The 11,777-nt window shown below is 52.1% G+C and overlaps 3 protein-coding genes across 3 annotated transcripts; 1 reads left to right on the top strand and 2 right to left on the bottom strand.

Annotated features, from left to right (window-relative positions):
- Positions 1–192: 192 nt before the first annotated feature.
- CABS01_16704 (uncharacterized protein) lies at positions 193–1,301 on the bottom strand (the record flags this gene model as incomplete). The annotated part of the gene is made up of 7 exons (XM_060550034.1): positions 193–541; positions 625–714; positions 771–811; positions 864–930; positions 990–1,031; positions 1,083–1,222; positions 1,278–1,301. 7 exons carry the CDS (start codon positions 1,299–1,301, stop codon positions 193–195), a joined length of 753 nt encoding a protein of 250 aa, XP_060404043.1.
- A 2,321-nt stretch (positions 1,302–3,622) lies between these two features.
- On the bottom strand, positions 3,623–6,752 carry CABS01_16703 (uncharacterized protein; the record flags this gene model as incomplete). Its single annotated transcript, XM_060550033.1, has 2 exons — positions 3,623–5,733; positions 5,792–6,752. The coding sequence occupies 2 exons, from the start codon at positions 6,750–6,752 to the stop codon at positions 3,623–3,625; spliced, it is 3,072 nt and encodes a 1,023-aa protein (XP_060404042.1).
- Positions 6,753–8,020: 1,268 nt separating this feature from the next.
- CABS01_16702 (uncharacterized protein) lies at positions 8,021–9,385 on the top strand (the record flags this gene model as incomplete). The annotated part of the gene is made up of 1 exon (XM_060550032.1): positions 8,021–9,385. The coding sequence occupies one exon, from the start codon at positions 8,021–8,023 to the stop codon at positions 9,383–9,385; it is 1,365 nt and encodes a 454-aa protein (XP_060404041.1).
- Positions 9,386–11,777: the final 2,392 nt, after the last annotated feature.

The following is an 11,777-nucleotide window of genomic DNA, read 5'->3' as shown; positions in this document are numbered from 1 at the left end:
ATTTTCGATGTGTCCCACATCCCACCCAGCTGACGTACATGGTCGCAGAAGAAACCCCAAGGCGTCTTTTTCTATTGCTGACTGCGCACAGCGTCCAAGCCATCTGTATTCTTCATCTCTTGGCCAACTCCCGATCGGTATCTGAGATCAAATGTTAAACTTCTTTCCAAGCACCGATGGTAGTGATGCAATTCATACCTTGTAGTCGAACTCCTGGATGTCGCTGAAGTGTGCCTCTTCCAGAGCCCGTCTTTGTATGCCCTCTTGTACTACAGAGAACGTCTGTCCAATCTGGGCCCCATATTCTTGGAAGACTCCGTGCCACTGATTCCAGGCACTTCTCTGGTCCACCGTGCCGTCGTCGCTCTCGATGAGAAATGATGGCTCCGAACTTTCCAGAATCCCATCTTCTTTCAGGCAGCGATAGGCTTCACCCACTAAAAATTCCCAATCACGAACGGATCCAGTCAGGAACCGCATGTTGATGTAGTCGAGAGAATTGTCTTTGAATGTCCACGGTTCGTTGAAGTCATCGATTTGGCTGAAAGAGAAGTCAGCATTGTCATGCAAAAAGGAGCCCTCGCAAATTCCAATTGGTGATGTCAAGGAGCAGGCTGCACTGACAACTCTACGTTCGGCGGAACATATTGAGGCTGAATCGGTGATAGGTCGATTCCAACCACGAGGGCGTGTGGATGAGTTTCGCCAACTTCGCTGAGGTACGAATGTCAGCATTACTTCCTCGACGCTTTTGATGTGTACGACCATACATAGCCCACGCGCCTGTCCCAGTCCCAACATCTAAGATTTTCTGTGAAGTAATGAGCACACTTGCTGAGCTGCTTGATCCGGAGCAACGATACCTGAGCGTTGTCTGGAAGCTCGGCGAGGAAGAGCTTTCCATTAGAAGCCTCGCAAAACAGGGAGTGGCTGACGAAAATAAGTTAGCCATTATGCTCCTCTGAGTTACACATTTTGATTGTTCTGACCAAAGACCCATCGCCTCACTCTGCAATTCGTCATTTGGGGCCCTGCGCAAAGTCGTTAGTTTTCAGTCACTTGTGTTTTCCGGCTGCGTGTACCAGTAAGTAGAACTAAAGATATCACTGTGATAACTTCTGCCACGTAGATGTTCGTAGTCCAAAACGTCGGCAGTCATCGACTTAGTCGAGCACTGGTCGTCATCAAGGCCTGGATCGGATTCGTCGTCTTGCCATTCTGTCTGATGGGCCTGCCGTTAGTATTGTCATTGGAGTGACTGGGAAGAGAGATCTCACCTCGGGTGGAATTACCGATTCCATTTCTTGCGTAATAGAGGTCGAAGACAAGAGACCTGGCTGCCATCCATCTGGCCCATCCATGACCAACGGGGATGAGGACCTCGACCCCGAGAATACCTCTATCATCTTCGAAGAAGTCAAGATATGGTAGATATCCTGAGAGGCAGCACCGAATCGTGTCTGTTCGGGGATGCACTCTACTTATATGCTCAGGATCTGGTGGGGCTGGCGCTGCTTGGATGGCTGGTCTGGCCAGGCCAGGGAGGGTAGAGTCTTAGTATCACCAAGATGCCAGCAACTGCGGGTATGCATGAAGCTCACTAAAGGAGAAAATTAAAGGGGATTAGCGCCGTCAGATCAGGAGACGCGTCGGAAATTGAAAAACCTACATAGATGCCATATGGACTCGGAACCAACCTAGGCTGCCGCTTGTTAGATGCTGATTAACAACGGTACCTGTAAGGGGAAGGAAATCATGATGAGCGAACGGAAGCGAAGTGAGCCCAGCTTGATCTATTGAATGCCTCGACCGACCGAGTAAACGACCGCAGTAGCTTTGGTGTGAGACCAAAAAGTCCGTGACATATCAAGAATCTGGAGGAGAAAGTTGCAACGGGAATAAGCGTGACAGAATAACCGTATCTTCCTCGCCGTCCTCGCCGTATGGAGACAGGCGAAGGAAACCAGGTGCTTTCCAAGAGTGTGTCAGCTACGGCAGATTCATCAAAGAGTCCCGTATGAGTAGAAGGGCCGCGTCTTCCACGTTGGGTGTCTATCAAGCCTTTCCCGCAAGTCGGAAACCCGATCGCAGGTTGTTCAGAGCGCGGCTTTCATTGGGTTCCCTCACTCATCCAACTACTCAAAGACGACGCTACGTTAGGCTACGACGCAGACTGGTAGGAATGTTCGCCTTCTACGTCATCGAACCCACAATCGATTTCATGATGGTTGCTTCGCTAGCGGTCTCGTCTTCGCATCCAACAACGCGGCGTGCACTGTGCACATCATCGCGAACTGTAGCGTTGTAGACATTATGCTTCGCAGTGACCATAATCTCATCGAAACCCACATTCCATGCATCATGTGCTAATGGTTTGCGAGGAGGCCGAAGGTAATTATTACAACGTACGCGGCGTGAAAGTGAATGAAGTTTTGCTTGGTGCGCTGTTGAAATTCTTTGAGATTGGTAGGAAGGTTCAGACACGCCGGGTCAATCAAATCAAACAGAGGACTACTTGCTGAATTCCCAAGTGTGCGATCGATGCAAGGCCAGTAGGTGTGTTTCGACGCCGAGAGGGCGACCTAAAGGGCTTTAACAGACATGATTTTAGACTAGCAGATTTGGAAAAAAAGACAAAAGTTGGAGAAGCCGATTTCCCAATTCCATGAGGAGATCCTACAATCTTAATTATTGTCCAGCTGCGGCCTAAAGCGTCTCGATCCCTTTCAGCCCTACAGCAACTATTGTCTCTGTCAATTGAGCTTGCATTGGCTAGCTGTGGGAAGCTGCAATGGTCAATAGTGTGTGTTCGTGCAAGTGGTCTCACAAACTCGCCTAGCTCGACAACACGGATGGCGAGTGTGATGGTCCGAAGAGCCTGCGAAGACTGCCCGTTTCATGACGCAGAAAAGAAGCGAAGTCGAACCCAGTCTCGACGTACGCGGTAGCAACTGGCCATGGATGCACTGCGTGAGTGTTCAATTCATATGGGCTTAGGAAGCGGAGCTACAAATGAATCTCACAAGCTTTTGGCGATGCGGCCGAGTCTGCTTCTCGCAACCTGACCAAAGGGAACGCGGAGATAAAAGCAAAGCTAGAGAAGCTATGAAAGAAATTGGCTTACTTGTGAAGCGGCACTGGCGGCGTCTAGCACTACAGCAGATATCCCGGAGCCCGGGCTGACTCGGACACGCCGTCATACTAGTTCAGCTTACAGTACATACCAAAGGTTTGGGAAGACTCCAATCTCAAAGAGAGATCTTCTGGGCACGAGGAGGTCCGATAATACTTCTCTCACCTTGACGCCACCTTCGGGCTGCGGGTAACGCCAGCTTCACGCCTGAGTGGACGACGTGAAGTACGACGCGAGCAGTGCGATGGATCTTCCATACAGAAAGAGGTCTTCGCATCTCGTCAATATTCGCCAAAGCACCGCGTGGTGGACTAATGCAAACATTTCGGGAGGAGAGTCGAGCCTCTTGTTCTTTCCGTGGGGTTTAGGTATGGTGACAGGAGTGTGAACGCGCGTTGGACGACTGGTCCAGCTTGCGTGACTCTAGAGCGTAGTACGCATCAACCCCATGGTGTTGTGGTCCGTCTTCTCGGGTTCATGAACCAGTGACTAGGTAGCCTTAAATATTCCTATCACCTTCGCCTTCAGCTCCAGTGTCTCGCGATACATCTGCTCTGCCTCGCCGTACTTCCCCTGGCTTCGAAGCACTTCTGCTAGGCTGTTCATGCTGGTGAGTGTGACGGGATTCTCTGGTCCCAGCACCTTCTCGCAAAGCTCCAGTGCCTGTCGATGCATCTGCTCTGCCTCGCCGTACTTCCCCTGACTTCGAAGCACTTCTGCTAGGTTGTTCATGCTAATGAGTGTCGAGGGATGGTTTGGTCCCAGCACCTTCTCGCAAAGCTCCAGTGCTTGCCGGTGCATCTGCTCTGCCTCGTCGTACTTCCCCTGACTTCGAAGCACGAGTGCTAGGTTGTTCATGCTGATGAGTGTCGAGGGATCCTCTGGTCCCAGCACCTTCTCCCTAAGCTCCAGTGCCTGTCGATGCATCTGTTCCGCCTCGTCGTACTTCCCCTGACTTCGAAGCACGAGTGCTAGGTTGTTCATGCTGATGAGTGTCGAGGGATCCTCTGGTCCCAGCACCTTCTCCCTAAGCTCCAGTGCCTGTCGATGCATCTGTTCCGCCTCGTCGTACTTCCCCTGACTTCGAAGCACGAGTGCTAGGTTGTTCATGCTGATGAGTGTCGAGGGATTCTCTGGTCCCAGCACCTTCTCATAAAGTTCCAGTGCCTGTCGATGCATCTGCTCTGCCTCGCCGTACTTCCCCTGACTTTGAAGCACTTCTGCTAGGTTGTTCATGCTGATGAGTGTCGAGGGATGGTTTGGTCCCAGCACCTTCTCCCTTAGCTCCAGTGCCTGTCGATGCATCTGCTCTGCCTCGTTGTATTTTCCAAGCAGATCCTTACTTCGCCCTATACTAGATAGCAGGTCACATAGCAACTCAGCATCTGTAGACCAATTCTGCACTTGAAGCGCCGCTTGTGCATGCGGCAAGTAGGCCACCCAAACTTCCCTATTGTCGTGCTTTGGCCAAGGAAACCTCTCGCAAAGCCAGTAAATTGTCTCTGTCACTTGCTGTTCTTCCCTCCCTTGCTCCCTTAGCCAGTTTTGCATCACTAAGCGCACCAGTCGATGGATATCAAACCTATCTGCAGCATCCCGCTGGAGAATGAAGGCGTAGGCTATCAGCGTGCCTATCGCTTCATCGGCATTTATTTCGTCGTCTGTTTCCATTTCAACCTCCTCAGGGGGCAGAAGAGCTCTTGGGATATCTTTCTCTGCAAGATAACACATGTAACTGAGGTACTTTGCTGCAAGTCTGTTATCTCTTGAGATGTGATCAAAGGAGATCAGCCAAGTTGTGGCCACTGGGTTCCGAATATCCTCGTATCGATCTTGGTCATCGAAGTCCTTGCTCAACAGCTTCACCAGCTTATCGTTACTAGCCATGCAATATCCAAGGTATTTGGATACAGTCACGTTTTGGTTAGAAGACATGTAAGCCGATGCCTGTCGTATGGCTAAGGGCAAGTAGGCGAGGTATTCGAGTAATTGTGTCGTACCTTGACTGTCGCTAAACTGGCTCTCATCTAAGCCTTTGCATAGGAGATTAGTGGCTTCCATGGTATCCATCTCTACTAGGCGCATAGAGAGACTTCGACTGAATCTTGCTGCGGCCTGATGGTTTCGCGTTGTAAGCAGGATAGAGCCCTTACGACTAGAGGGTAGACAGCTCGTTAGTTTGGAGCTTGTAAATAGCAGTTCCGTGTCGTCGGCGTTATCGACGATCAAAAGCCAGCTGTTAGAATTATCACGTTCTAATGTAGCCTTCACCAAGCTTTTGACATCTGCCTGGTCATCCTCGATATCTTGGATGTTGAGCGCCCGGCCGATTTCACGATATGCATTTTCAAACATGACTGTGTTTACAGCCGGAACCCAGAAAACGGAGCAGTCTGGGTGTGCATCGCGAACGCGATAGGCGACTTCGATCGCGACCTGTGTCTTGCCAATCCCCCCAAGGCCCACAATCGCAGTCCTCTGACAGTCGTCTTTATTAGTACTCGGAGGTATCCGCTCCAGGAGCCGCGTCAAGATTGCATCTCTGCCAACGAAGTTTTCATTTCGTCCGAATGGAACGATGAAGTGGGGTTTCTGACAAGCTAGTAGGTTTAAAACTCTTAGCTTTCAATCTAGATCCACTCTATGTGCTGTACTTACAATCCTCTGGCCTATTTAGATTACTGGACGTCAGAGGTGGGATGGTGTTTAGTAGTTCTTTAGCGTATGCTGCTGCCGTCGCCGCTGCGTAGGGCTGCCACCGCTTGTTCTTGTGCGCGTCTGCGTAGTCGCAGATGCCACGGATGACAATACAAGGAAAGTTGTTCATCAGACCAGCCGCCTCCATCTCAAAGCACAAGACCCCTCCTAACTCTCGACTGTACCTGTCACGGGTCAGTCCGTCCTTCATCACCTGGTTCCCAGATGCAATGTTGCCAAGAAAGAGGAATGGTTTTGTCGTTGCTCGTGCTTCCCTGTCCACTGCGTCTTTTGGATGGCATTGTGCGCATGTAGTTCTGCCGATGTGCGGCGATGATGCATCGTAGAGGGTGTCTTTCTCAGGGCCCGGCGACGCAAACTCTGGCTGACTAGAGAGCTGAGACAGATGCTCGAGGACTTGTGTCTTGCGCCGAAGGTCATTGGCACGGAGCTTAGCTAAGGCGTTGAGGAGGACCGTGTGTGGTGCATTGAGGCTGCCGGTGCGAACGATGCGACCCTCGGCTCCAGTCTTCCCAAAATCATACTGGATCACCCCGCCGTGCTGCCCTGCCGGCTGGCTGATTACCACGTCGCCGAGCCGGATGTCGAAGTCGTCGTCGTCGGGGTTCGGAACGCCACCGCCAATGCCGACCAGAACGCCAAAACGCAGCGAGGGAAAGCTGTTTCTCATCTGGCTAGCGACCGTAGCTGCTTGGTTCGTACCCGTCTGACCGGCGGGCAGACAGGCGGCCACGACGTTGTGGACGCCGATCCGGCCGAAAGAGTAGAGATTGGAATCGGTCGGTTGCGATGGAAGGTCGGCGAACTCCTCGTCCATCATCTCGGATGCGGCTGCCAGCTCGATGGGCAGAGCGCAGATCCAGCCGATGGTGAAGTCGCGGGCGGGAACGAACTTGGCCATGTCGCGTCAGTCTCAGTGTTGAATGCCAGCAAAAGGTTGGCAGTGTAATAGTACGGGACCAAGCGAGGTGTAGCAGATAACGTGTTGTTGAAAACTTGCGTTTTATGGAAGCTCCTGTGTACCGTCAGGACACTATGGTGCAGATAGAGAGAAATATGTTCTCAGCCTCGCCGTGAGGGGTCAGAGTGGCGTGGCAGTGTCGCAGCCTGCAGGACCAAAAGTCATCTAAGATAAGCACTAAGTGCTGGCCTTTGCGTGATTAGCTGCTGGTTGCCGCAGATATGGGTAACAGGGTGTCCAGAAAACGGCAACCCATCTCTAATCCAATAGCCGTAGGAGCCGTAGGACAATAGGTGAGAAGAGCTCCATGCATTGCGAGTCGCATGACCCCCACTTCTACCAACGAAATCAGAGCTTTGTATTTGCTGCGGAACTCACGAGGCCTTTCGGACTGCCGATCTCGTATGAATAAAAGCGAACCACAGGGTTGGAGATGCACCAGATGCAACTGCCATCTAGACCAGTTAATGACAAGGTACTCGCACGATAGGCGGCACTGGCTGAATGATAGGGTTCTCAACGGTGGGAACGGGGCTTGAGGCTGTGGTTCTATGACGGCGTGTCTCGGTTCGGCCCGATCCGTCCTTGTTGAATGGCCCTTGTTCATGAGAGTTAGGGTTATAATCTCCAAGCGATCGAGCGCAGAAGGCAGGGCGGGGACACGTGGAGATTCCAACTTTCGGGTGTCATCACCATATGAGGGGCCATCTGAATCAGCGAGGGCGGTGGAACTGGAGAGGCGGAGCCAACAAAGAGCCGGGACTGGGTATTGATCTTCTAGGCCGTAACCGGTTCTCAGGGCAGACCCGAAGTAATCGCAAGTGATAGTCAATGTTGAAGCATTCGAATAAGCGGGGGCCTATTTTGTGTCGCTGCTGCCAATGTAGTTGAACAGCACATATGCTTTCTCAGAGAGGTATATTTTGCGACAGTGGTTGAAGCGAGGCTATTGAAACGAAACCCCAAAATCAACTGCTTGGCGAAAGCCACCGTTTAACCCCACTAATCAAAGGCGCAACATCTATGTTCCGCGCTTCCACCTGATCATAGTTGCAAACCCTGTCATTTCGCCAACTGATGGCACCTTCTAGAACGTCATCTTACTTGACACCTTCAAGGTCACTCCCGAAGATAGACCAGCGTCGCGTGCAGACGACGCATCTACACCAACCCAGCCACCTCCTCCCCCGACCAGCATTTCCAACAATATGTCTTCACCTGCGCTAGCGTTCGACATGTCGTTTGACGAATATGACTGGCCAGACTTCGATGCGATAGACGCGGTTCCAGATGTAGGCCATGCCGGAGGCGCTCAACGCATGACCGCTAGCCCTGTGGTAATTGACGTAGAGGATGCTCAGACAGTCTCTCTAAGCCCAACTCCGAGCCACACATCAGCTTTGAATGGCAAACTTCCCTTGCTACAGCTGACTGAATGGGACGAGAACGAGACCTACGATGAGCAACCACCAACATGTATCCATTATTCTATTGAGTGGAAGTTGACAGCAAACAACAGAGTAGTGTCAAAAGATAGCGAACCAGACCTCGTCCTTGCACCGAATGCCTTTTGGGAAAAAACCCTATACCACAAGCTCGATAAGCTGGTGAAGAAGAAGCTGCCATCCAACAAGTCGTTCAACATAGATGATACCAACGTAATCGTGTCCGTGCGAGATCGCTCCCAACGTGACCTTGTCAAGCGATTCGACGAGCTCGATATTGACTGGCCTGTCGTGGAGAGACAGCTCAAAGCTTGGAGCCATCTTTTCCGTGCTGGGAGAGAACTCAGGATCCAGATATCTTTCAACTATCTGGAATCTGGGTCCTCTACTGCTGTGCAGCGAGGCACTAAGCGTGGCTTCTCCTCTGTTACGCAGGACAGACTGCAGGAACGGGCAGCTCAGCTCGATGCCGAAGAGAGCTCTACAGGTCAGGCGTCGATCTGGCGACGGGTCTACGCCCTGATGCGATGTCCTGGACCGCCGTGCAATCTTGGGCCGCACTGCTGGATCGATGTTGGCGCGGGCAAAAAGCATTACAAGCTGAGATCTCATCATTTTAGGGCCATCATTCGACACGTAGAGCAAGGCGGTGTGTTTAATATTCCTGGTGACATGCCCGAGGACATCCGCGACCAGCTGTATGCCGAGGAGCAGCAACACGCAGAACGACAACGCAAGACCACTTCTCCGTCGGCAGGGAATTACCCGCCGATCAACATTACCAACGTAATGCCGGGCTCCTCGCCGCTCGCGTCTCCAGCGGGCGCTGCGACTCCGCTCGCAGCCTCATCTCCTGTCTGCTGCAATGTTGTTTTGGCCTTAGAAATCGCGGGGCCGAGAGATGTGGCCGTGCGATCGTACTGCGAATGGCAGTGCTCGCAAGTGGAGAGCGAGACGCTCAAGAGGGAGTTTTGGAAGGCATACGGTGTTGCGCTCGACCATGGTCTTGATCTTGAGCAGGTGCACCAAGATCAAGAGCCTGACTTTTTTATCGAACAGGGCGTCAAGGTGGGCGTAGCTCGACGGTTCGTCCGTGATATTGGAAAGTGGGTTGAAGCACACGCATGAGTACGAGGTCCTTTAGGTATTATTCTAGAATGGGGGTTTTCTTCTACCTCTTCAAGACTCCTCAATAAAGATGCCGGCGTTTCGAAAATGACCTCTGGCGCTTGACCTCCGAGCGCCAACCGTCTTGACACACCACTCCAGAAAGCCGGCGAAGTCCGCTTCGGGCAGGCCGTCGTGCTGCTGATAGTGTCGCTTGATGAAAGCCTTAAGCTCGGCGAAATTCTCCTCGATCGGATTGAGGTCGGGAGAGTATGGTGGGAGGAAATGGGCTATGACACCTGCTTTGGCACAGAGCTCTTGAATCCGCTCGGAGTGATGAAAAGAAGCATTGTCCATGATGATTACGGACTTCGGCTCTGGCCATCTCCCACAGAAAGGGAGGAGCTCCTCAATGAAGCTCTCGAACACCGCACTATCGGTAGTGCCCTGAAAGACACGCGAATAGATGATGCCATCTTGCGTGTAGGCAGGCAAGACCTGGTACCGTCGGTCGCGATGGAATCGAGCAACCTGAACTGGGGTTACTCCCAAAGGGGACCATCCAGTCCGCCGGAAGCCAGCGCGCTTGTCGCACCCTGACTCGTCCACAAAGACTAGGTGATAGGAGCGGAAAGCCGACAACCCATGGAGATAGAAGTCCCGCAGATCTGCGTTTCGCTCTTGGGCAACGCGTCGGGCCACTTTCTTGCTCCAACCAGCTGAAGCCAAAGCACGACTAATGCTCGAAGCCGTCACTAGAGTCTGGAACTCGTCCCAAAGAAACACAATCATCTCATCTTGGTAGAGATTGGGCTTTTCAATCAATCGGTCGCATAAAGCACTCAGCATAGGCGGCGTGATGCTCCTAGGGCGTCCGACTCCGTTGAGAGGAGCTCTTGTGTTCCCAAAGCATTGAAGGTTCGCTCGAATATTACGTACCGTCCGCCCGCTACATCCTGCGGCCTCGGCTATGGTGTTACTGGTGAACTCGCCAGTAAGGATCATGTCCCGGATCAGCTCATGCTGCGATGCAGCGATGTTGGGTGCCATAATGCGACTGTCACCAGGTCGCGCTTCGCCTGCATTGGGATATGATCGTGCCTAGCAAGGTTGTCAGCGGGATACTAGGATTCTGATACCGGTGTTCTTGCAGATTGAGGATCACCAACACGAACCTGCGCTCCTGCGATTCGAGATAGCCTGTCCGGGGTGGCACTTTTCGACGAGCCCGTAGATTAAAGCCTCCATTGTGTTAGGGTGTGCTTTGGCACTTTCACACGGGAGAAATAATAGTTATAGGAACCCAAGCGGTGCGATCGAAGCCAGAATAGGCGATAAATCGTTGCAAAACTGAAGTTTGGTGTCAAAAACAAACATCTTGATGCCTACATTCAGAGTAATCCGGACTAAAGCAGAATCAGGAGGTTGACCCCAGGCACATAGTGATCAGCAAATGTACACAGCGACACAGCCAATTCTGTGTATACAGGCAGGGGGGGGGGGGCGTAATCAAGTGGCATAAAATATAGACTGCACTAATCGCCGCCGTTTATAGATGTTGGATTATGCAACATGGGTCTAATGCACGAACACAGTGTAAAAGCAATTTCTGACTTCAGCTTACGAGGTCATCAAGAAGGTACCGTCGGGGTCTTGTCATGTACCCTGTCAGCAACCGGATCTACAAACATCTGTGCGCGGAAGAATTTCTGTCCTCAGAACATGGAAACCGATTTCGAATTCTACTGTATTGACCACATGCCATCCTCGATATTGCAGCCTACATGGCGCGAACGGCGTTCCTATCGCACAGCAGCGTGACAAACTGCTTCAGGCAGCCAGCTTGAACATCCACCTGACTCCACGTAACTCGCTCAAGCATCAGGTTTGGGCCATTGAATGCGCTTTCCGTTGCGTTGCATCAGCCATTTGTGGGTGTAGCATGACTGTTCTTGAGATACATACACGACAATCAGTACGCCTTGTCGTCCTGCGGCGTCTCTGCGTAGCACTCTGCGTAGCAGTATAGTACAGTAGCACAAATCCGGCAGTCAGTCCCTCACGAAACACGTACCCGATCGTCTTTCCGAGCCTTATAGCATCCCGTTTGAGCCAGCGCCTCGCCCCGTGCTGCCGTGCATTATTAGGGTCTGTTGTGATCTTTGTGCGCAGCCATTCCTGATCTGCCCGGACGCAACGTCAAGATCGAGCGAGTAGACTTCTGTCGCGGTCTCGGCCCCCGAGTAAACCTGCCTCGCGCGCCAGACATGACTCGACACCAGTTCGAAAAGTCGACATTGTCTGATGCCCTTTTGTCACACCTTGCATCTCTTCGCTTGGCCCCCTTTCCCGCTGTTTAAGGTTTGAGCCAGACCCATCTCCGGCCAATCAGGTGGCGACGGCCCGTTTTCCG

Source organism: Colletotrichum abscissum (assembly GCF_030869225.1).
Source record: "Colletotrichum abscissum strain IMI 504890 chromosome Unknown Scaffold_132.1, whole genome shotgun sequence".
Lineage (NCBI taxonomy): Eukaryota > Fungi > Ascomycota > Sordariomycetes > Glomerellales > Glomerellaceae > Colletotrichum > Colletotrichum abscissum.
This window is presented reverse-complemented; position numbering and strand designations above follow the sequence as displayed.